General features: G+C 44.9%; 1 protein-coding gene across 1 annotated transcript in view; it reads right to left on the minus strand.

Moving 5' to 3' along the window:
* Positions 1-22,742, minus strand: part of HORMAD2 (HORMA domain containing 2) — a 37,799-nt gene that overhangs the window by 13,238 nt on the left and 1,819 nt on the right. The window contains exons 2-9 of the mRNA XM_067550311.1: positions 22,445-22,589; positions 21,064-21,127; positions 19,692-19,728; positions 17,873-17,893; positions 16,362-16,388; positions 14,818-14,885; positions 8,170-8,321; positions 6,925-7,175 (exon numbers count right to left, since the gene is read on the minus strand). Of these exons, the coding sequence (XP_067406412.1) occupies positions 6,925-7,175; positions 8,170-8,321; positions 14,818-14,885; positions 16,362-16,388; positions 17,873-17,893; positions 19,692-19,728; positions 21,064-21,127; positions 22,445-22,589 (765 nt within the window). The remainder of the gene's footprint in view (positions 1-6,924; positions 7,176-8,169; positions 8,322-14,817; positions 14,886-16,361; positions 16,389-17,872; positions 17,894-19,691; positions 19,729-21,063; positions 21,128-22,444; positions 22,590-22,742) is intronic.

Consider the following 22,742-nt stretch of genomic DNA (forward strand, 5'->3'; position numbering starts at 1 on the left):
TACTGCTGAAAAATTGCTTACTTTCTCACTTTTACCACATAATTATAAAATAAATCAATTGGAATATAAATATTGTACTAACATTTCAAAGTACAGTATATAGAGCAGTATGAACAAGTCTGTGTGAAATTTTAGTTTGTACTGACTTCACTAGTGCTTTTTATGTAGCCAGTTGTGAAACCAGGCAAATATCTGAGGAGTTGATGTACCCCCCCTAGAAAACCTCTGTGTACCCCCAGCGGTACATGTATCCCAGACTGAGAACCATTGCTTTAGAGCAGCGTTTCTCAATTAAATTTCCCCGCGGAACCCTTTAGGCTCCGCGGGGAAATTACGCTCATACTCAATACCCTCCGCTGAAAAATCCGGGACATCTTCCCTTTTTCGGCGGCGCGGAGAACAGCTGCTCTTGGCGGCGCAATGTCACTTTCTCGCGGAAACCTAACAGTGTTCCCGTGGAACCCCAGGGTTCCGCGGAACACCAATTGAGAAACACTGCTTTAGAGCCATGCATACACAGAGTTTACAGGAGCTAGATAATGTATTTCTTTACTTTTGCAGCGGGAAGGTCTTAAGGTCCAAGTTTGGACACTGCCAAATACAAGGCTCATTTTGGAGGCCTTTCAATTCGGAAAGGCAGTAACCAAGTCCTACAGTCTCCAGTCCTTATAGACATTAGGGTTCTAGGCCTCCATTTCCCGCACATAATCTCTTTAATTTCCTAACCTACTAATACATAGGTCACTCAGAAGGTTCACAGCATAATTCCTGGAACACACAGCAGTAATCAGATTTGTGTCATGTTCTCTGAGTTGAGATCTCCAACGGCAAGTGACTTCCTAGACTGGCTCAAACTTACTGTATCATTTGCAGACACATTTGTTGTTCCACAAAACCCACTGAAACCACATAATACAGACTGATAGGGCCTAATCCAAAATCCACCAGTCATTGGGAGTCTTTTCACTGACTTCAATGGGCTTTGGATCAGGCATCTAGAGAGGCACATGCACTGAATAAAACTTCAGCTAGATGTGTCAGAGAGATAAGAGGCAGAAATTCACATTTTGATTTGACATGAGGCTTCATAACTTTGAAAGATCATTATTTGTACACACTGGAGTCCCTCTTGTTTGAGGCCTTTGGAAGCGGAGCAACTATTCCAGAATAGTCACTTTTATTTCACAATCTGGTATCCATATAGGAAGTTATTCTAGAATAGCTACAGTGGAATAACTATTCCTCTATAACTATGCTGACCAATATCCCTTTGTAGACAAGCCCTTGTATTTACACTGCAGACTCTTTGGGGCAGGGACTGTCGCTTCTTAGGTGACACAGTGGGAGCACAGTGGGTCCCTGCTCCATATCTGAGGTTTCTAAATGCTACCAGAATACAAATAATAACAACAATATTTGTGACATAGTTAGGTCTGAGCTGTAGAAGACACTAGTATGGAGTGTCTTTGCCAGATCATCTCAGGATCTAGAAGACAGGCATGGGAGACGTAAGAACACGCTGGAAAACACGCATTCCAAGTAGGTGTGTGCATGCTTCGTGCATGGCCATCGGAAGGTTTTCCCCTGGCGTGGCATCTCCATGGCACTGTATACAGTGCCCTGCTGACCTGCCACGTTCTCAGTTCTTTCTTGCTGGTTGGCTCCGACAGAGGGGTAGGTGGGTGGGTCTTGGAATGGACATGGGCAACACATCTCGAAGAACAACACTTACGGAGGTAAGTAACTGTCTTTTCTTCTTCGAGTGTTTGCTCATGTCAATTCCAATTAGGTGACTCCCAAGCTGGCCTGAGATGGAGGGGTCGGAGCTCACGAAATTGCTGCCTGAAGCACAGCTCTGCCGAATGCTGCGTTGTCCCTGGCCTGCTGAGTAATGGCATAATGTGCAGTGAACGTGTGGACTGATGACCAGGTTGCAGTTCTGCAGATCTTCTGTGTAGGGACATGCATCAAGAATGCTGCCAAGGAGGCCTGTGCCCTTGTGGAGAGTGTTGTTAGCACCAGGGCTGGCACCTTAGCCAGGTATAGCAAGTTTTGATACAGGAGGTGATCCAAGAAGAGATCCTTTAGGATGATACAGGCAGGTCTTTCATCCTATCCGCTATAGTAATGAAGAGTTGGTTTGACCTATGGAAAGGCTTAGTCCTTTCTATGTAGAAAGCCAGCACTCTTTTAACATCTAGGAAGTGGAGACTCTGCTCCCTGTTATTGGCATATGGTTTTGGAAAGAAGACTGGGAGGAAGATATCCTGGCTCATATGAAACTGGGACACCACTTTAAGTAGAATGGCTGGGTGGGGTCGCAGCTGCACTTTGTCCTTGTAAAATATCATGTACAGAGGGTCAGAAGTCAGAGCCTTAAGCTCAGACACTCCTCTGGCTGAGGTGATTGCGACCAGGGACGCTACCTTCCATGAAAGATACAGGAGTGAACGTGAAGCTAAGGACTCGAAGGGGGGCCTGGTAAGCACCAAATTAAGGTCCCATGCCAGTACCGGATGGCAGACCTGCAGGTAGAGTCTATCCCTTGAGGAAGCAGGTCACCATAGGATCCACGAAGACTGAATGCCCAGGTGTGCCCAGGTGGAAGGCAGGTATTGCTGCCAGGTGTACCTTTAGAGATGTTACTGCCAGCCCTAGTTGTTTTAAGTGCAGCAGATAGTCCAAGAGGAAGGGCAGCGATGCCTGCATTGGAGAAGTGCCCTTCTGTGAAGCCCAGATGGAAAACCTCTTCCACTTGGCCAGACATGTTGCCATGGTAGATGGCTTCCTGCTTCCTAGGAGCATCTCCGTGACCAGAGCTGAGCAGGCAGACTCCCTGGGGTTTAGCCACGGAGTTTCCATGCTATGAGGTGAAGGGACTCAAGGCTGGGGTGCTGCAGGCGACCGTGATCCTTTGTGATGAGATCCGGCACCAACGGTAGAGTTATGGGAGTGACCACTGACAGCTCCTGCAGTGTCGAATACCAATGCTGCCTGGGCCAGATTGGGCTATCAAAATCAATGATGCCTTTTCCCTTTTGATCTTGAGTAGGAGTTTGTGAACACGGGGAAACATGTACAGTAGATGCTGTCCCGCTGGAAGGAAAAACATGTCTGCGATTGAGCCTGTGATGTGGTTCAGGAAGAAGCAGAACTGCTCACACTTCCTGTTGAGTCGAGTCGCAAACAGATCCACTTGGGGAACTCCCTACCGCTGGAAGACATTGTTCAGTATATCTGGGCGGACAGACCATTTGTGGTTGCGGAATGATCTGCTGAGATGATCCACCAGCACATTCTGGGCCCCTGGAAGGTAAGACGCTTCTAGATGCATGGAGTGAGTAATGCAGAAGTCCCACGGCTTGAGGGCTTCTTGGCACAGGGGAGAGAAGTGCACTCCACCCTGTCTGTTTATATAAAATATCACTGTTGTATTGTCTGCCATGACTGATACACATCTGTTCTTTATGTGAGGCTGGAAGGTTTAACATGCTAATCAAACCACTCTCAGCTCCCTGACATTCATGTGGAGTGACAGCTCCATCTGGGACCAGAGACCTTGAGTCCTGAGGGGTCTTAAGTGTACTCCCCATCCCAATTCAGATGCATCTGTTACCACGGACAGGGATGGTTGGGGCTGGGAGAAGGGGACTCCTGCACATACTAACTGCATCGTGCCACCATTGGATGACCCAATGGGGGAGCAAAACCACCTTGTCCAGCTTTTCTCTGTTTGGTAGGTAAGACGATGGCAGCCAAGCCTGGAGTGGTCTGAGCTGCAGCCTCGTGTGCTGCACCACATACGTGCAAGAAGCCATGTGACCTAAAAGCTTCAGACAATTTTTTGCTGTTGTGGTAGGAAAGTGACTCAAATCCCTGGTGATGGAACCCATAGCCTCGAAGCAGGACACCAGCACGAGTGCCTTTGCCTGAACCAAGTCTAGCACTGCTCCTATAAATTCTATCATTTGTGTAGGGGATAATGTCGATTTGGGCATGGTTAGCCGAAGACCCAGACTGTCAAAGGTCGATCGTACCAGGTTCACATGCGCCTGTACTTGTTCCTTGGAGCAGCCCTGGACCAGCCAATCGTCCAGGTGCAGAAATACTTGCACCTGCCATTTCCTCAGAAAGGTGACCACCACCCCCATGCCCTTGGTGAAGACTTGAGGGGCCACTACAGTCCAAATGGGATGACTGTAAACTGATAGTGAGTGCAGCTCAGCACAAACGAAGAACTTTCTGTGAGATGAAACTATTCATATATGAAAGTAAGCATCCTTTAGGTTGAGAGTGGCATACCAGTCTCCGGGATCCAGGGAAGGGATAATCGTGGCCAAAGAGACCATGAGAAACTGTCTTCTTCATGAATCTGTTGAGGTTTCGCAGATTGAGAATGGGTCTGAGACCCCCTTTGGCCTTTGGGATTAGGAAATATCAGAAGTAGAACTATTTTCCCCTTATTTCGGAGGAACTCCTCCACAGCTCCCAATTGTAGAAGTTCCTGCACCTCCTGAATAAGGAGTTGCTCGTGAGAGGGGTCCCTGAAGAAGGATGGGGAAGGGGGCCAGGAGGCTAGGAAGGAGGAAAGTTGGAGAAAATATCCCGATTCTATTGCACGGAGCACCCAAGTGTCTGAGATGATGTGAGTCTATGCTCGATAGAAATTGGACAGACGATTCAGGAAACGGGGAGGGATCCTGCTTCTGGACTAGTGTGCTGCACTCAGGGACACCTTCAAAATGACTATTTGGAACTCGAAGGCTGCCTCGCCAAGTTCTGGCCGTGGTTAGGCGGAGGCTGTGGAGTCCTGCGCCTATTGCTCCTGCCTCTCTTCCTGGGGTATTCCTGCCTCTTGCCTGGTAAAAATGTGGGGCAGGCTGAGGCTTGAAGTGTTTCCTCTGGGTGCTTGGAGTGTGCAAGCCCAAGGACTTCAGGGTAGCCCTAGAATCCTTTAGACTGTGCAACTTGGAGTCAGTTTGCTCCGAGCCCTCAAATGGCAGGTTCTGTATGATCTCCTGCACCTCTGGGGTAAGGCCAGATACCTGCAGCCAGGAGAATCTCCTTATCGCGATCGCTGAGGACATTGTGCATGTAGCAGATTCCACTGCATCCTAGGCTGCCTGCAGTGATGTTCTCGTCATGGCCTTTCCTTCCTCAATGATTGCGGCGAACTCCTGCTTGGAGTCAGCTGGGAGCAACTCCTTGAATTTTGACATAGCCTCCCAGGAATTAAAATGTAGGGCTAAGGATGCCCTACTTGTTGGCTATGTGAAGCTGGAGCCCTCTGGTAGAATATACCTTCCGACCAAAGAGATACAGTTTCTTCGAGTCCTTGGACTTGGGTGTTGATGTCTGCTATCCCTATCTCTCCTTATCATTCATCACAGCCACCACCAACGACCCCAGCTGAGGGGCATAAAGAGGTATTCGTATCCAGTGGATGAGGCAAAGTACTTCCGCTCTATCCTTTAGCCATTGGGGGAATAGATGCAGATGTTTGTCACAGTGTCTTAGTCATGGCTTGAATTGTTTTAATCAGAAGTAGGGCTACCTGAAAAGGGCCCTCTGGCATCAGGATGTCAACCATGAGATGCCCGACTCTTGCACCTCCTCTACTTGGAGGCCCAGATTTTTTTCCACCCTCCTAAGCAGCAGCTGTTGGTTGGCTCTATTATGCACCAGGGGAGAAGTATCCCCTTTTTTTTGAAGACTTACTGTAGGTGAACTGCCTCATCCATCTTTTTATGCCTCTTCTGCAGCACCTAGGAATGGGAGTGGTGCCTGGTCTTCAGTACTTGAGAATGCCGGTGCCAGGGCTCTTTTGGTTCCAAGCCCCTCTTTGGCTCCATAATCTCTCGTATAGAGGCCAGCGCACTGCACACCAACATGCTGGGTGCTGAGTCAGAATGGCTCGGTTGATGGCGGAGCACTGCCTGCATAAGGAGGTGTTTGAGTCTGACACTCGTCTTTTTTAGTCCTTGCCTGGAAGCCCCTGCAAATCTTACACTGGTTGGCTTGATGGCTCTCCCCTAGGCTCTTGCGACAGGACTCGTGTGAGTCTCTCTTTGGCATAGGCTCATGGCAGGTCCCGCACGATTTAAATCCTTGGGACTGCGGCATGCCTCGGTCCCGGGGACAGGAACGGAGGGGGGTAGGAAAGGAAACTTAACTACAACTAATAATAACTTTAACAACTATTTACAACTCTCTCTCTTTTTTGTTTTTTTGCTAGAGGAATGCTTGCCAGATAGACGGGGCAAGAAGCTCCAACAACCATCATGGATGGTAAGAAGGAACTGAGGAGGCAGCGGGTCAGCAGGACCCTTCACACAGCACCATGGAGGCGCCATTCCAACGGACACCTGCACTGACCTGACTGGTCCTGCTAGGGGGAAAACCTTCTGATGACTGTGCATGTGGTGTGTGCACACCTAATTGGAATCTACACGAGCAAGCACTGGAAGAAGAGAACAGTTTTTAAAAACACCACCACCATGTCTTTATATTGATTTTTTCATCTGTAGATCTAAAAAGAAGTAAGCATCACTATCTCCAGTTCCAAAATGAGACAGCCGAGGCACAGGGAAGTAAAATGACTTGCCCAAGATCACCAAGCAATCCAGTGGTAGAACTGGGCATAGAACAGCAAATCTTCTGAATCCCAGTTGAGTGCTCTAGCCCCAGTAATGAGATGGAGAAGGAAACCATGTTACTTTCCGAAGGGATTAAGATTTTTCAAATTCTAAGGAAACAGGAGGTCAGTGGAAGAAGCAGAGATTTCAATGAGAATCAGGCCAAAATCTATTCTCAGTTATGCACGTGCAATCCGAATTCTTAGAAAATGTCTCTTTTCAGGGGAGAATAAGAAGGCAACCCCCACTCCCCACAGCAAGTGCTGGTAGCTTGGAGCCTTTTCATTACCTTGGTGCTACCCTCTTCTTCTTCATCACAATCGAGCCCTTGATGGGAGATCTCCGTAGGGCCATTCTCCTCCATCAGACTGTTTCTCAATGTCCTCATCCTCTTGCTCTCAGTTGTTACTCTTACTTTCAGGATGTGAAATCCAGTGGATATGGACCCTACTTTTAGGATGACGGGGTCTCCATCAAACAGCAGGTTATCTGGGCTGCTGTCTTCCTTAAAGCCAGGGGGCTGGTAATCATCAGGAGTAACTGCACAGGGAAGAAGCGGGTCCTTAGTTGAGAGACTAAATTCTAAATCACTTTAATCTGCAATCATGGACAAATCCAGAACCTAGTTCCAGAAGTTAGGCTGGGCTCTGAATAGATTCAATTGGGGTGTGAAGTGCAAAGGAAACATCCTCCCCAGGACATCAAAACTTCTGCAGCCCAATGGCGGGAGAAACCTCCACGTGTGTTTTTGCAGCCCCCTGCTGCCCATATATACTTGTGTAACTCCATTGTCTTCAGATTCTCCCCTCACTTACATCTTCTAACCCAGCTGAAGGCAATGAGGTTGTAGAGGTACAACTGGCCAGCATCTGCTCTGCAGATGCTTTATTATTGGCGAAGATGCACAAGAAAGAAAGAGCCCAGTTTAATCTCAGCTCACAGAGTAAGTCTGTGGGGCTTGCACTTAGGCAGAAAATAATCTTTTTACATGTAAACCTGCAGTGGCTTGGTGATCTAGTGGAAACCTCCTGCTTTGTGTGCAAGTTCAAATCTCTAATCTCTTACAGAAGTGATCAAAATTCTGTCCTATGACCTATTATGCAAGATGTCAGACTAGATTATCATAACACTCCCTTCTGGCCTTAAAGTCTACCAAGAGAGCACATTTGATCCAGAGTCAGTGAGAGACAGTAAACTTGGGAGCCTGTGATACCATTTGTACAGTCACTTTCTGGAGAAAAAACCACCTAGCCCAGTATAATTGATCCTAATACTAAAGAGAAAGGATGTGTCCCTTTTCCACTGGACAGATGTATTTCTTTCAAAGTCTGTGACTACTTCTTTAAAAGCAAGCGCTACATCTTTCTACACTGAATGGTACTATTCTGTTCTGCGTGCTGTCTCATCACATTAGTCTTCAGGATCCAGCATTTCACCTTTCTGTTCTTTGTTCCCCTTTACAGTGACATGTGTTGCTCATGGGAATTAACAGGAGGGGAAATCTGCTCGACAGGGCAGTCCAGTCTCCACCTACCTTCATTGTAGTAGAAGAGTTTCATAGTGAGGGTAATGTCATTGGGAAGTGGACCGAGGTTCTGCATTAAGAGGTACAGCTTACGGATCAGCAGGATGCTGCCTTTCTTAATCTCATCACTGCTTACCCCCTTTGCAAAGCTCATTTTGGTGCTGTAGCCAAAACAAAAGAGCAACCGATTCATTTCCTACAGTCATTAGTGTCCAAGCCCCAATTAAAAATATTCAGCTGCCATTAGTTTGTCTTGCACTACAATAACCTCTAGACGACAGTGCTTTATGTAGCCCTCGCATGAATAGGGAAGTGAGACAGACTTTCAATAGTGGGAGATGGCATGAAGCAGCACAATAGTCCAGAGTTAAGAATTGTGTAATTTACAAGTGAACAGATATTGTAACAGGGTAATAAACTTCATTATAAAAGCATCGTGATTTACTTGTTTGCACATGACTATCTTACGCACAAGCAGACAGGATACAAATGTCTTTCACCTACTTGACTAGCTTCTGAATATTTTTTCCTCTAAGGAATGAGGGGAATTGGGTGAGAATCACATGTAGAGCAAACTCAAAGAGGTTATGTTCAAGCTCATCCTGTTCTAACTGAAGTGTATTGAACGCCCTAACTTCAGTGCTAATATGACATGCTAGTCCAGGGGTAAAATTGTCAAGTGTGCCTAAGAGACACAGGACCTTGACTTTCAATGAGATTTCAGCTCATAGATGACAAAATCAATTTCAAAAATGGAACTTTGGAAATTTTACCCCAGGACAACATTTGCACAGTAAGGAGTCTATCTATTTAAATGAGAGCCAAACTAGAGAATGAACTCTGGGGAAGGACTAAAAATACAGATAGAGTCGCCTTTGAGTTCTTGTTTAAAGTTATAAGTTTGGGCTGGGATTTTCAAAGGAGCCTGAGGAAATTGGGCTCCACAGAGTTTGGCATCTAACTCCCTTACGACTCCTTTGGAAAAATAAATCTCTGTTGTAAAGGCATCAGTTCAACCACAACACTGGGAAAAAGCAACACTAAGGATAAAGCTTAACAGCAATAAGGAAATTCCAAGTTATGGGACATAAGGGGCCATCCAAACGCACAACGAGTTATATATTACTCTGGGAGTCATCCTGCGTGTTGCCAACTTCTGTGATTTTATCTCAAGTTCTTAGGATATTTGGTGTTTTATTCAAAGCCCCACCTCCTGGAGTCATGTGATTATCTCAGAACCTCATTTTAAAAAGTGTAAGATTCTGTCCTCTTGGTTTCAGAGAAAAGCTTGAAATGAGAACCCTACAGGCTCAAAAACCAGAAGGTCAATAAAAAGAATCCCCATTTATTGTTTTTTAAGACTCATGGATTTTTAAGCCCGACTTCTGATTTTTTTGGGACCTGACTAACGATTTTTGAACGCTTGAGGTTGGCAACACCAGAGGCTCCTTGTGGAGTAAGATTCTACTCAACAAGAGTAAAGATAAGAATAGAGACGTTACTTACCTCACAATACCTAGCGTTCTTTGAGATGCTGTTGTTAACACAAATCCCACTGTAGATGTGTGGCTTGTGCACATGAGCTTGGAATCTTTTATTCAGAAATGTCTGTTGGGGCTGTGCATGAGCTCTGTGCACCTCCACGCCCCCTAGAGCAAGGTATGAAAGGCAGAGCAGCCCCAACTGCTGCTCAGTTCCTTTACTAATATAAAAATCGAGGAAAGAATTCCAGATCAATGGGGAAACAGACGAATCATGGGATCCATGTGGACAGAAACATCTTGAAGAACTCCAATTACTGTAAGGTAACTAACCTTTCTTCTTCAAGCATTTTTCCACACAGCTCCCACTGTAGATGACTGACTAGCAGTTACCTCTCAAGGAGGTGGTTGATATGAGCCCTATCTAAATAATAAGTACAATAATATGTACAAAAGCTCAGCCAAACTGATCCAAAAGCTGCCACAATAGAGCAGTAATTGGTAAACATGAACCAAACTTGAAGGAGCTGCTCCACAAAACTCAACTGGCCCTAGTAATATGTGTCTTAACTTGAGAAGGAAGAGGTAGTTTATTAAAAGAATAGGAAATTTTAATGTAGCCTGTTACCCATTTAGAAAGTCTTTGAGAGGACACAGCCTGCTCCTTAGCCATACTACCAAAAGTTACACAAAGTTGAGATGATTTCAGAGAAGGCTTTGTTCTGGAAAGACAAAAAGACATATCCCTAACCATGTCTAGTGAGTGGAGTTTAGTGTCTGTAAGAGAGTCTTGAAGCTTACAAAAAAATACTGGTAAGACAAGAAATTGACTTATATGGAAGTCCAAAACTACTTTTGGTAAAAATTTTAGATGGTGCCTGAGAATAAATCTGTCCTTATGAAACACAGTATACAAAGAGTCAGCCATCAAATCTTGAATTTCGCTTAGCCATAACCTTGGCTGGCAGGGTATCAAACACATGGTTTTAACAGAGAGGTGATAAAAAAGAACATTATGACATGGGTTCAAATAGAAGGTCCATCAAAGATGCAAGCGTCACATTCAAGTCCAAGGTACAAAATGACTCCTTAACTGGTGGAAACGTGAATTAGGCCCTTTAAAAACCTAGGTATCATTGAGGGGGTGGGAGGTGAGGATGCCCTCTCAGCTCTGTTCCAAACTTCGCAGTCCCCTCAGGGTTATCACTCAGTCTTTATGTCTTTCCCTATGGCATGAGCTCCAGCCCTCTTCCTATGTCTGGGCAGTTCAAGCAATTATTACCTCAGGACTAGCTCAGTCTTTGCAAGATTTCCTTTTGGCAAGAGCACAGCTCTCCATCCTGTAAGTCAGCGCACTGTAGGGCCTTAGCCAGCTTCTCCCTCACCTGGCCCCGCTTAGTCTTCAGGCGCAGAGGTTTTGGCAGCCTTCTCCTACTGCTGTCTCCTCCCTGCTAACTCAGGGCCCTCTGGAAGCCTTCTTATTCCCTTCAGCATCTATATGCATCTGGCCTGCTATGTGGGAGGAGGCATTCCCAATTGGTTGTGTAAGAGGGGAGCATTGACAAGCCCTCTCTGCAAGACTCCTGGCCCCAGGCCCTTAAAGAAACGCCAATGGGGTTTTCTCCCAAACACTTCTTATTCCCAGGACTGCTTGTTGTCTCCCAATAACTCCCAGTCCTTATATCTATAATTGGACCTTTCAATCTTAAAGAGCCATGTCAGGTGTCGAGATGCACTGCCCAGTAGGCAGTACTTCCCAGAAGGGGAAGACTACTCTCTCACCACACCCTTTCTGCAATCGAATATCGCCCCTATGAATTCTCTGAACTAAGTAGGAGAGGACAGATTTGTCCTAATGCCTAACTTTCAGAACAGTAGTAGAAGTGGCAAACATTCATGTTGACCTTCTGCAATGAATGACCTCAAATCAGACAATAGTCAAGACAGGGAAACATATGAATGCTCTCTCATTAGGTTAGCTGCTACCATAGCCAGGTATTTGGTAAACACTGTTGGAGCTGTAGAAAGGCTGAATGGTAGGACTTAGAACTGGCAGTGAAGTCCATCGACCATGAAACAGAGTTAACTTCCTGTGACTGAATGAATCAACATGCAGAAGTAAGCTTTCTGCAAGGCAAGAGTTGTAAACCAATTCATGAGATCTAAAGAAGAGATTATGGAAGACTGACCATCTGAAACTTGAAGTGGCAGATGAATTTGCTAAGATACCTGAGATCTAAACTTGGACACCATTCTCCTTTCTTCTTAGGGATGAGGAAGCAATGAGAATAGACTCGCTTGCCTTGAAACTCCGGAGGCAACGCCTCTCTTGCACTCAGTCAAAGAGTATAGTCTATCTCCAAGCACAGCAGGGTGTTATTGGAAGGGTTCCTGAAGAGAGCTGGGATAGGAATAGGAGTAGAGGTATGCAGAGCTGGCAGAGGCTAAAATTGGATTGAGTATCTCTTCGGGATCATTTCTAAGAACCACTAGTCAGTGACAACTGCAGCCCATGCAGATGTAACAAAAGAAAGGTGATAGCCTTAAGAGAGGAGAGAAGGGGTAAAGATCCTATAAAACTTGTCCTGGATTCTCAGTCATAGCAGGTCTGTGACCACTGGTCCAATGAACTGTGCTGTGTCACAGTAGATGAACAAGGACCTCTCTTTTGCTGGAAATGAGGGCTTTTTCTAGAAAAATCGGGAGACTTTTATTGGTAGTGACACAAAGAAGAAAGATATCTTTGTCTGGGGAAAGACTGAGATCTGCTTTGCTTTCTCTTCTGTGTTGGAGTATAAATACCTAGAGATAGAAGAGTCTCCCTAGAATCCTTCAGACTGCGAAGAGCTTCCTCAGTCCTTGAATTCAATAGGTCATGGCCCTCAAAAGGAAGGTCCTCAACTACAGCTTGAACCTCCTTGGGAATATCTGTTGTTGAATCCATGATGTTATTCTCTTAGTGACTGCAGCAGTCATCCACCCCACCACGCTGTCAGAGACATCCAGTGAGGCCTGCAGAACTGTCTTGGCCACCAACTAGCCTTCTGTAGCCACTGCCTTCTGTTCATCTATGGTCTCTTGAGAAGGTTTTTCAGACATTGTCCCCTGAAGAAAACTGTTGTTAGCTAATAAGGCTTGATCATCAACTGTACAAGACTGCAAACTAGCAGATGAGTAAACTTTTCTCCCCAAAGATCCATCTTCTTAGGCTCCTTGTCCCTGGGTTTAAGTTAAGGGGGCCCAGGCAGCTTAGAACTTCCCTAAATTATCATTACAACTAAAGATCCAGGGCCTGGATGTGTAACAAAGTATTCAAACCCCTCAAAGAGTACATGTGATCTGCCCTCTTAGGTGGCAAGCTCTAGAATGCCCTTCATTAATAGGCATGGTCCAGCAATCCTGGATACTGGGTACAGGATGTTCTCCTAAGGGAGAAGAACAATTTTACTCTGGATCTTGATGCAGATGAATAAGCAGCTGTCGGAAAAGGCTGAGGTCTCCACAGAGACCAACAGGGCCAGGTTTGCACACCAAATGGGAAAGGTATATGGTACCACAAATGTGGAAACCAGTGAACATGAGAGCTCTCTGAAGCACTGGACTCCTTCTAAGGCCATTCTCAGGTTGCTAGGTGAGGTGGAGATCTCAGAGAAAAGCTCCTGATGCCATGCAAAGATGAGGATGCATATATATATATAAAATTCCTTTAACAGAGGAGCTGATTCCTGAGGTGTAAAAACTAGAAGAGCCTCAGATATAACAGCATGAGAGGTAGTCACCAACTCTAGAGTTTGGACACGGAGAAATTTTAATCTTTGGAACATTCGACTGTGGTGCAAGCAGAATCCTGGATACCGCAGACAAAGAAGAGAGATCTAGCAATGGGGACTCCTGTTCCAAAGTGATAGTAAGATCTGCAGGTGGTGTCAAAGCAACCTTAGTGGATGAAGAAGGCAGCACTAACGACTCCAAGATATATGATACTGATGCCCACAGTACTGAGGTAGTGTTCTCAGTCACTGAAGGTGTAGAATGCAGTACCATAGCTAAGGAAGATGATCCTCCAAGACTTTGAAGACTCACAATACTGATGTGGTTCCAAAGGAGCCATTTTAGACAAGTCAGCATGACTCTCAGCTTTCTCCTTGGTTGGTACAAGGGAAGGCAACTGGTGCTGAGCTCTGCGTGATGATCTTTGTTCTTTCCTGCCTCCAGCAGCCAGAACTACTGATTGACCCAAGGAGGGCTGACAAGAAAGCTCATAGTGGTTGATAGCAGCATGAAGTCTTTTGAGGAAAAAAGATCTCTTATCTCCCAGGCAGACGTCTTGGCCTGGTCTACACTGCCAGCGAAATTCGGCAGCAGTCAACAGGAGATACGCAAGCTACATAAAGTAGCTTGCATATCTCCCATTGACTTTCTAATTACTACTTACCAAGGTGTCCACACTATGCTGCACCAACGCGAATGCCCTCCCGTTGACGCATTACTCTTTTTGCGGGGGTGGATTAACAGCATCAACTTTCAGGGTCGACTGAGTGGGTCTTCACTGCCGCTCAATCGATCCCACAGAATTGATCCTGCACAGTCTGCTGGCAGTGTAGACATACCCTTATAACAGATTCCAGGCTCACACACATGGGGCATACACATCTACAGTGAGATCTGAACAAATATCTGAAGAACAATCCCTATGGTGTCAATATTATGCTGCACTCAAAAGTGGGTTCCTGGCAGCCAGAGATCAAACATGGGACCTTTGGATTTCAAAGCACGAGACTACTGCTTGAAGTACAACACCCTGCTCTGTTAGCCAAGGCTGTAGCAGGCTCATCAAACTCTATGCATGACCCAGCCACCACCAGAGAGGGTCAGAGCACTACCCAGAGTGGGCGTAGGATACATCAATCTTATCCTTCATTCAGTTCTGCTGTATCTAGGTGCTACAGCACATATACCGTGATATGTAACCTCATCACCCCAGGAGTTCAGATCCTGCAAGATGCTGAGTGCCCTTAATTTCCACTGACTTCAATGGCAGATGAAGCCATTCAGCACCTCGTGGGGTTGGAGGGGTGCATGCTACAATCACAAGGGGCACTTTTCTCTTTAAGAAATGTTTCAATGAAGCAAATTTCTCACTGTGTATTTTTCAGAAATAAAACTAAGTCATTACCTGATGATGGCCATCTGGGGCCCGTCCTTTGTATATTTGAATTTGAACTGATACAGCTCAGTCACCCTCTAGACATTTACAAAGGGAGCAGAAAAAACAAGTATTTCAGTATCATGCTTCCAAAGAAAGCCCAATAGATAGTCCAGGAAACTCTCTGGTGTCCATGATTCCTCATTCTTATGCCTGTCTAGCAGGATTAAATTACTGACTAGTCTCCATCTTGATCTCAAAAATCATCTGCAGATCTTTGTCAAACTTTCTTAAAAGAAGCAAATACAAATTCACTTGTGGGCTAAGAAGAAACATGAGAAATTCCAACTCAAAAGGAAGTTTGGGGAAAAAATCAGGAGCCACTTAAAATAGGAGGCCATAACATAAGTGGCATGTTAACTAGAGCTCTCACTAGTGATGCTATCTATGATTAGGGCTGGCTGAAAATTTTCCATCAAAATGGTTTTTATGGAAATTTGGATTTTTGACAAAATTAATTTATTTTCCCAAAAAGTGCCTGTTTTCTGCAGGGTTTTTTTGTCCAAAAATTAGCCTGAAAACAGAAAAATGTCAATTCTGAAATGCTGCTGCAGTGTCTCATGGGAGTTGTAGTTCAGGTACCTCATGCTCCCATTCTCTTCTATGGGCCAGACTGCCATAATGTCATAATGAATGACCTTCCATTGCCAAGGGAGATGCAGTCCTAGCAGGGAACCTACAGAAGTGAATGGGGGCATGAGGTGCTGGAACTACACTCCTATGGGACTTGGATATTTCAGTTTTTTATATTTCACCGAAAATTCAAACTTTTCTGAGGAAAATAAGAAAGCATTTTCCAAACAGCTCTGGCTATAACACATTTAAAGGGCATTTAGGTAAATTTTTGGAGGGCGATAATAATTCCAGCCTTGGTAGCCATGCATATGGATTAAATTCTTCCTCTTCTTCCATGAGCCGCACTGGGGCAGTGGAACAGTAATGGATGAGCAGAGATTCCAAAGCCATTCTGTTTTTACAGGGCAGATGAAGACAAAATGGCTCCTGGGGCAATACAGTGCATTGTGACATGCACCACTGTACAAAGGACCAGCACGCACTCTATGTGCCACCTACCCCCCAGGACTGAAATGGTGAGTAGGACTTTTAATGGACCTCTCTGCATCAGGCTGAAAGTCACCCTCAACAGTGCTACTGATAGCTGGTGCATAAAGCAACAGTGTGCATTGTCCACAGCTCCTGCTTCTGGTCTTCAGCAGAGGGGAGCAAGGTACTACCTATGCCCCTGAGCTGCCTGACAAGCACCACCAGGTGCAACAGACAGGCCCACAGCCTAGTGCTCACCATGGGCACTTGATCACCCCTCTGCCTGGCCTCTGAGTTGGTCTGCTGGGGTGAAAGGATAGGAGAAAGAGGAGCCTTATGTCTCCTCGCTCAGCCATGTTGCCCTGTCAAGTCAAGGCAGAATTTAACCCTATGAATCCATTCTGAATATAGTACAAATCACCCCTGCAATTCATATTCCCCGAAGTATACCTCATTAGACTCTTCCTTACCTGGGGCTCCTTGGGATTGGTGTAAATCTGTTTTAAGACAATATAGTGAATGCATCTTTCATTCTGATAAAATGTAGCAGTGAAAAGTAACCAAACAACTGAATCGCCATCATGCTTTAAGAACAAAGGGTATGTCTAGATTGTAATCATGGGGTGTGATTATGCTGACCATCCATCCCTTAGTTGAAGGAATGTTGCTTGACCATTTTAAACGTTAAATTGAAGCTTATGATAATTGCACTGTATACTTGAGGGCAGCAGAAATATTCACTTGAGAGAAAAATACATGATACGGTAAGGGAAATGGTGTTTTTCTAAAATATCCCTAAAAATAAAGTGCTGTCCCTTATTTTTCATATGGTTTTCCCTAATTTCCATCCAACAAAGGTGGTCACCCTCAGTGTAATTGCAGCTTGATCTGATATACCCAACTAGTTTTAATCTCGCTAGTTGGAGTATGGGAACAGTGAAGCCGTGGGTTTGGGGCTGGTTTGTACTGCCTGTGTCAATGCTTGCAATGACGCAGCTCTACTGTTCCAGGAGCAAGCTCTCCATAAAAGATCAAACCATAGGACCATCTATGCAGTAGCCTTCCTCCAGCAGCAGCCAATACCTGCTGCTGCAAGCAAGGTGGAAAATATTCATCACATTAAATTCTGAAGGACTCAGGGCGGTTCCCATCCTGACCCTCACCAGCGATCAAGGAATGCCCTCATGCACGAGGATTAGTTACCCAGATCATTGGTATGGTGTCTAGAATATCTACATGTGCTTTCCAGAGGAATGTGGCAGAGGCTGGCAGGGCAGTGACTGGTACACAATTGCTGAAACACCAAGGTCCCAACGGCAACTCGCCAGAACCTGAGGACTGAAGGGCTTGTCCCATCAAGGGCAACAAGAAGGTAACGGAAGAGGACGCTCTTAGAGAGGGGAAGGGAAGGAGGCAGTTGCCCGTTTCTCTTTGGGGCACAGCAGAAGCCTACTAGGAAGCAGTAATGTGAAGCACATGGCAGTGCTTGTAATCAGCACCCAAGGCTATGACCACACTACAGATTTCTGCTGGCACAGCTACATCACTCCGGGGTATAAGCAAGGTTCTACAGGAGATGGATACACCAGCAGAGCTGGGCTTTTACCGATATAGCTTGTTTGGTGGTGGTTTTACTCTAGTTGGATCCACACTAGGAGCACTTTGCCAGTATTATGTCCTGGTGTTCCTAGTGTGGCCATGGCCTTACTGACATAAGGATAAATACTGTGCGTCACTGATGGAAGCAAAAGCTGCTGGTCCTTATGCATCCAGCAAATGTTCCCATTCAGCCCAAGAAATTAGCAGGTATCTTGTGACGAGAAAGGCTATTGCTCAACACTGAAGCTAACCCCATTGCCATGAGTTCTTTAATACTCCCTAAGTACAGACAGAGATGGGCAGAAGGGACCTTGGTTTAACATCTCATCCAAACACCAAGGGGGAAAGCAAACACCTTGCATTCATTTAATGGATGACTTACTGCCAGGACAGCCATGTGTAACTGGAAGAGAAAATAAGAGCCTTGTCAAAATCTAAGCGCTTAAAGTAATGAAGGAATAAACACACTCAATGGTTTGTGAGTCAGGGCTTTTCATACAGACCCTTGCTAATTCAGATGCATTTGGGTGCAACATCAGTGACACCCTGTGGCCAGTTTTATTAACTACATGCACATTTTTCTAAGGGTCTATAAAATATCTGTATATCCAGTCTTACCTCACAGGGCTCTCTCTCTTCACAGACTACTTCAATTTAAAGCAACTTGATACTGGTACTCTTCTCTATTCAAGTCCAGTATAAGATCCCTTTTTTATTATGAACCTCACTATTTTTCCCTCACCTGCAATTAACCAGGAGGTTTCAATCTGCTCTCTGATATGGACCTCATCACAGACACCTACCACTTGTTTACCTGTACTTGAGACTAGCCTTGTAAATCACTTGGAAACTTTGGCTAGAGAAAGCACTAGTTTACTTGCTTACTGAAAAAAGGAACTGCCTTAATAGGATCAAATCCGTGATCCATCTGGCCCAGTATCGTCTCTCTGACACACACCAGCACCAGATACTTCAGAGGAATGTGCAAGAAACCAGGTAGAGGATAATTATGGAATAACTGCTCTCAGGAGTTTTTTCCTAACCTGTTAGAAGTTGATTTATGCTCTGAAGTATTAGAGTTTGACTCCCTTGTAAATGGTGAGTCTATTTAAAGCTGACTATTTGCATTGTCAGTAAGCAAGTATTTGAGTTCAGAACATTTCACATCATCTCATCTCCGAGGACAGTAGTATTGACATAGACAAGCATCAGTCTGATCAGCAGTGCAGATATCAAGAAGAATCCATCTGATTTAGGCAAGAGTCATTCTGATGTAGATTAGAGTCTGATGAACAATGCTGATACAGAGATAGCAATCAGCACTTTGTATTTACAGGTAAGATTTTGCATCAGAATGAGTAAGTGAGGATTGGGATTATTTAAAAGTTTGCATTTATTCTGAAACCAGTTATCCAAGCCTTGTTTTTGATAAAATATAAAATGAACGGAAAATTTAAACTCAGGGTAGGTCTACATTTACAACTCTGACTGCATCGGCCGCTATAGTGTTTAAGTGAAGATGCTCCTACATCTGTCAGTGTAGTTAATCCATCTTCCCGAGAAGCAGTAGCTATATCGACAGGAGAACAGTGCTGTCTACACGGGGGGTTAGCTCAGTATAACTATGTGGTTCAGGGGTGTGGACTTTTCACATCCATGAGCGATGTAGTTATAACGATACAGATCAGCAATTAGCTCTGGCATCAGTATGAGAACAGAGATGGCAACAAAATGCAGAAAAAGGAAAAGAGGAAAGAAAGGCAAGGAGACTTGAAAAGAAGTGGTGAAGGAAAGAGGGATCAGAGAAGAATCTGGCAGAAGAACAAAGGCAGGGAGAGAGATTTGGTTTGACTGACAGAATCTGCATCCATCCATTAAAGGATGTGAATGTAAAACAGAGCGAAAAACTGGGGAGAAGCTTGGAGGCTGCAAATGAATGTGGAAACCATTGCCAAGAAGCAGGTCTAGACATTAATAATGGTTACTGTGCTAGCCTAACTAAAGGAGTAATTCCACAACACAAACACACAGAGCAGAGCACAGATCTCTCCTGTATACTTGTTCCATATATGCGGTTTCCACGGGGATCACTGGCAAATATACAGCAGAGATGCTCCATGCAGGAAAGCACAGGGAAGATTGGATTGGAGTTTTGCCCATTATATTGCATTATATTACCAAAATATTAAACAAAAACTTACATAGTTCTTTTCCAAAGCATCAAAACAACCCTGAATCCTGCCAGGAAAGAAATGTCAGTAAGTAGTCATGTCAGTCTAGGAGCAGAAAATCCTCGCTTATTAGATGGAGCTTAGAGTGCACATTTACCAGAATTAAGCAGTAAAGAGCTGATAAAGCCCTTTCCAGGTCATTCAACAATTAAGGATCTATCCTCCCCTCTATATATGTGCACAGTTTATACACTAAGGCTCTGATCCTGTCAACACTTATTACCAAGCGTTGCAGGACTACTCAAAATAGTAAACACTAGACTGGATAGTAATGGCCAGATCTTTGGTCCCATACTGGCCTCTTTGTGCTGATGGATCCAGCCAGCTAGGTGTTCCCTCGGCATAGCTGCGAGGAAGGGGTTGGAGCACTGCTGCAATCGTGATTTTAGGCTGCTCTAAACTACTCTGGGACAGGGCAGAAGTGGCCCCAGAACTGGAGAAATGTAGATGGCCCCTCTGCAGCCTCCTCATCTGTGCCTAGTGCTTACAGGAGACAGCAGATAACTGAGCCAGAAATAAGGTTCAGATTTTGTCACAGTTATTTTTAGTAAAAGTCACAGATAGGTAACAGGCAATACACAAAAATTAACGGAAGCCAGTGACCTGTCTGTGACTTCTACTAAAAATAATGGTGGGGGAGCGAGCTGACAAAATTCCCATGGAGGGAGGATGAGAGCCCTAGCCCCACTGCGGGAGGGGAATGGTCCACCAATCGCAGCCAAAGGCTCCAGGTCCCCCTCCGAACACTGCAGCTCCCAAGTCCCATTCGGTGGCTTTGTTTAATGTGAGCATCATCCCTCCCTTATCTGCCTGGCGTGTTCACCTGATCCTGCTCTCACTGAAGTCAACAAAATAACACTTAGTTTGGAAGCCTGTTGGAGAGGGACCATGTCTAAGTTACATACAGCACCAAGCACACACTGCTTCTAGAATAAGTCAGTGAATGTTGCTTTGGCAAATCCAATACAATTGGCCCTGAAGGATTTCAGATTTACGAAGTAAAGGAGCGCAGTATGATGGCAGATGGCTGTTCAACATAACCTTATCATAGGGCTTGGGTGCATGAACAGTTAGACTGTGGAAAACTAAGATATAAATCTACCCCACACTAGCCTGCTGCAGTGTAACTGCCTGAGGGCACTCTGCTGGTGTAAGTGAACAGTTCTTTAATGCACTTTGAGCTAGTCCCATTTCAAAGAGGATGAGATCAAAAAGCTCCAGCAAACTGTCAACACGTATCAGCAGAGTGCACCAGACTAGCGCAGGATAGATTCAGACCCCAGCTTGCTGTGGTCTAATTGTTCATGTAGGCAAGCCCTAAGTTTCACTGTTACTCACTTACCACTTGACTATCTGCAGTGACCCCAGGCAGCTTTTATCTTCTCGAAGGATTTTTAGACAGAGGTCTGCAAAACAAGAGTTAGCAAATTGTTACAAAGCTTATCTGCAGCCGCTGGGCAAACACCGACACAAAGTCAGTCGTCATTGCATGAAGAGGCATTTTATCTGCAAACACTTCCTGAGCTGAAAGATTGGTTTTTAACATCATCCTACCTTCCAACATCCAACCTCCCTGTCTCTCCTCATTCTCATCTTACTCTGACACTTTCAGTTCTGCACTCTGGTTTTTCACCAACAAACGAATAAGCTAAACAACTTTGTTCAGAATAAGCAAAAGCTGTGAAGTTTCCCCACCAGACTCTAGTGGTTCTTTTGTCCTCCAATTTTAGGAGTTAGGACCCACAAGCAGAAAACTCCTAACGTTAAAGCCAATGCTGATAGGCCAACCACAGAGGTGAATTAATGCCTTGGGGCCCAATCCTGCAGCTCTCAAATAGATGAGTGGGTCAAATCTCAAGATTCTCGCTCAGAAAGGCACTTGAAGATCTTAAATCTGATCAGAAAGACTGATGACTTTTCGGATGGAAAGATAAAAAGTCAAATTTGGAATTTCCCCTTCCCTCCTCAGCAGCCCATAATGAGCAAGTGATGAGATTTCAGGATACTAGCTCTGTGAGAACACGGAAATGAACTGTCCCCAATTTCAAGCATAAGCCTAGGATGATAAATATATAAAACTGGAATATACTGAGCTACTCCCTCTCCCCACCTTCAAATCTTACCTTAATATAAAGATGCAGAGTGTCAAAGTGTCATCAGCTGGTGTGACCTTAGCAGAAATCTCACCAGTCCTTGTGTTTTTCTTGAAGCTTCATCTCTGAAGCCATGTGATTATGTGAGAATCTCAGCTTTCATTTAAAAAAAAATAAGCTTACTGCCCTCCTAGTAAAAACTCCTGACATTATTATTTTTAAAAATCTAATGATTTTTAAGCCAGTCTCATGATTCTTGGGGGGCCTGACACGTGGTTTTGGAGTGCTTGGGATTGGCAATACTGAAACTGCTGAGTAATGAATGCAACTGGAAAACAAAACGAATATTGAGAAACAGCTCATGGTTGCCACTAGCTCTATGTTGTCTTCTGTGCTGTCTTTCTGCCATAGCAGCTTTGCTGGATAAGGCCCATAGGCTCACATCCTGAAAGGTATTTAGGTACCTAATTCCCATTGATTTCAATGGTAGTTAGGTGTCTAAATTCCTCTGAGGATCTGGGCCATAGTCAGCAATCTTCTTACAAAAAACTGAAATTGTCAAACACGCGAACAGTACTGGGCAAAGACGATGCATGGAAACATGAATTTAGCAAGTACTGAAAACATTACCATCTAAATAGCGAGTTCCATATGAGCTCTCTGGGAAGAGCCCTCTTAGGTATGTTATACAGGAGACAGAGATGGCCAAAAGCCTTTTCACCAGCACCATGGACTGCTGGTCAGTGGCAATTTTGTGTGGAAACAACACTGATCCCTGAAAAAAGGCAAAGACAAAGATATTATAGAATCATAGAATATTAGAGTTGGAAGGGACCTCAGGAGGTATCTAGTCCAACCCGCTGCTCAAAGCAGGACTAACCTCAGCTAAATCATCCCAGCCAGGGCTTTGTCAAGCCGCAGCTTAAAA

Source organism: Emydura macquarii, unplaced genomic scaffold (assembly GCF_026122565.2).
Source record: "Emydura macquarii macquarii isolate MOO-44397 ecotype Brisbane River unplaced genomic scaffold, CSIRO-AGI_Emac_v2 contig_1254, whole genome shotgun sequence".
Lineage (NCBI taxonomy): Eukaryota > Metazoa > Chordata > Testudines > Chelidae > Emydura > Emydura macquarii.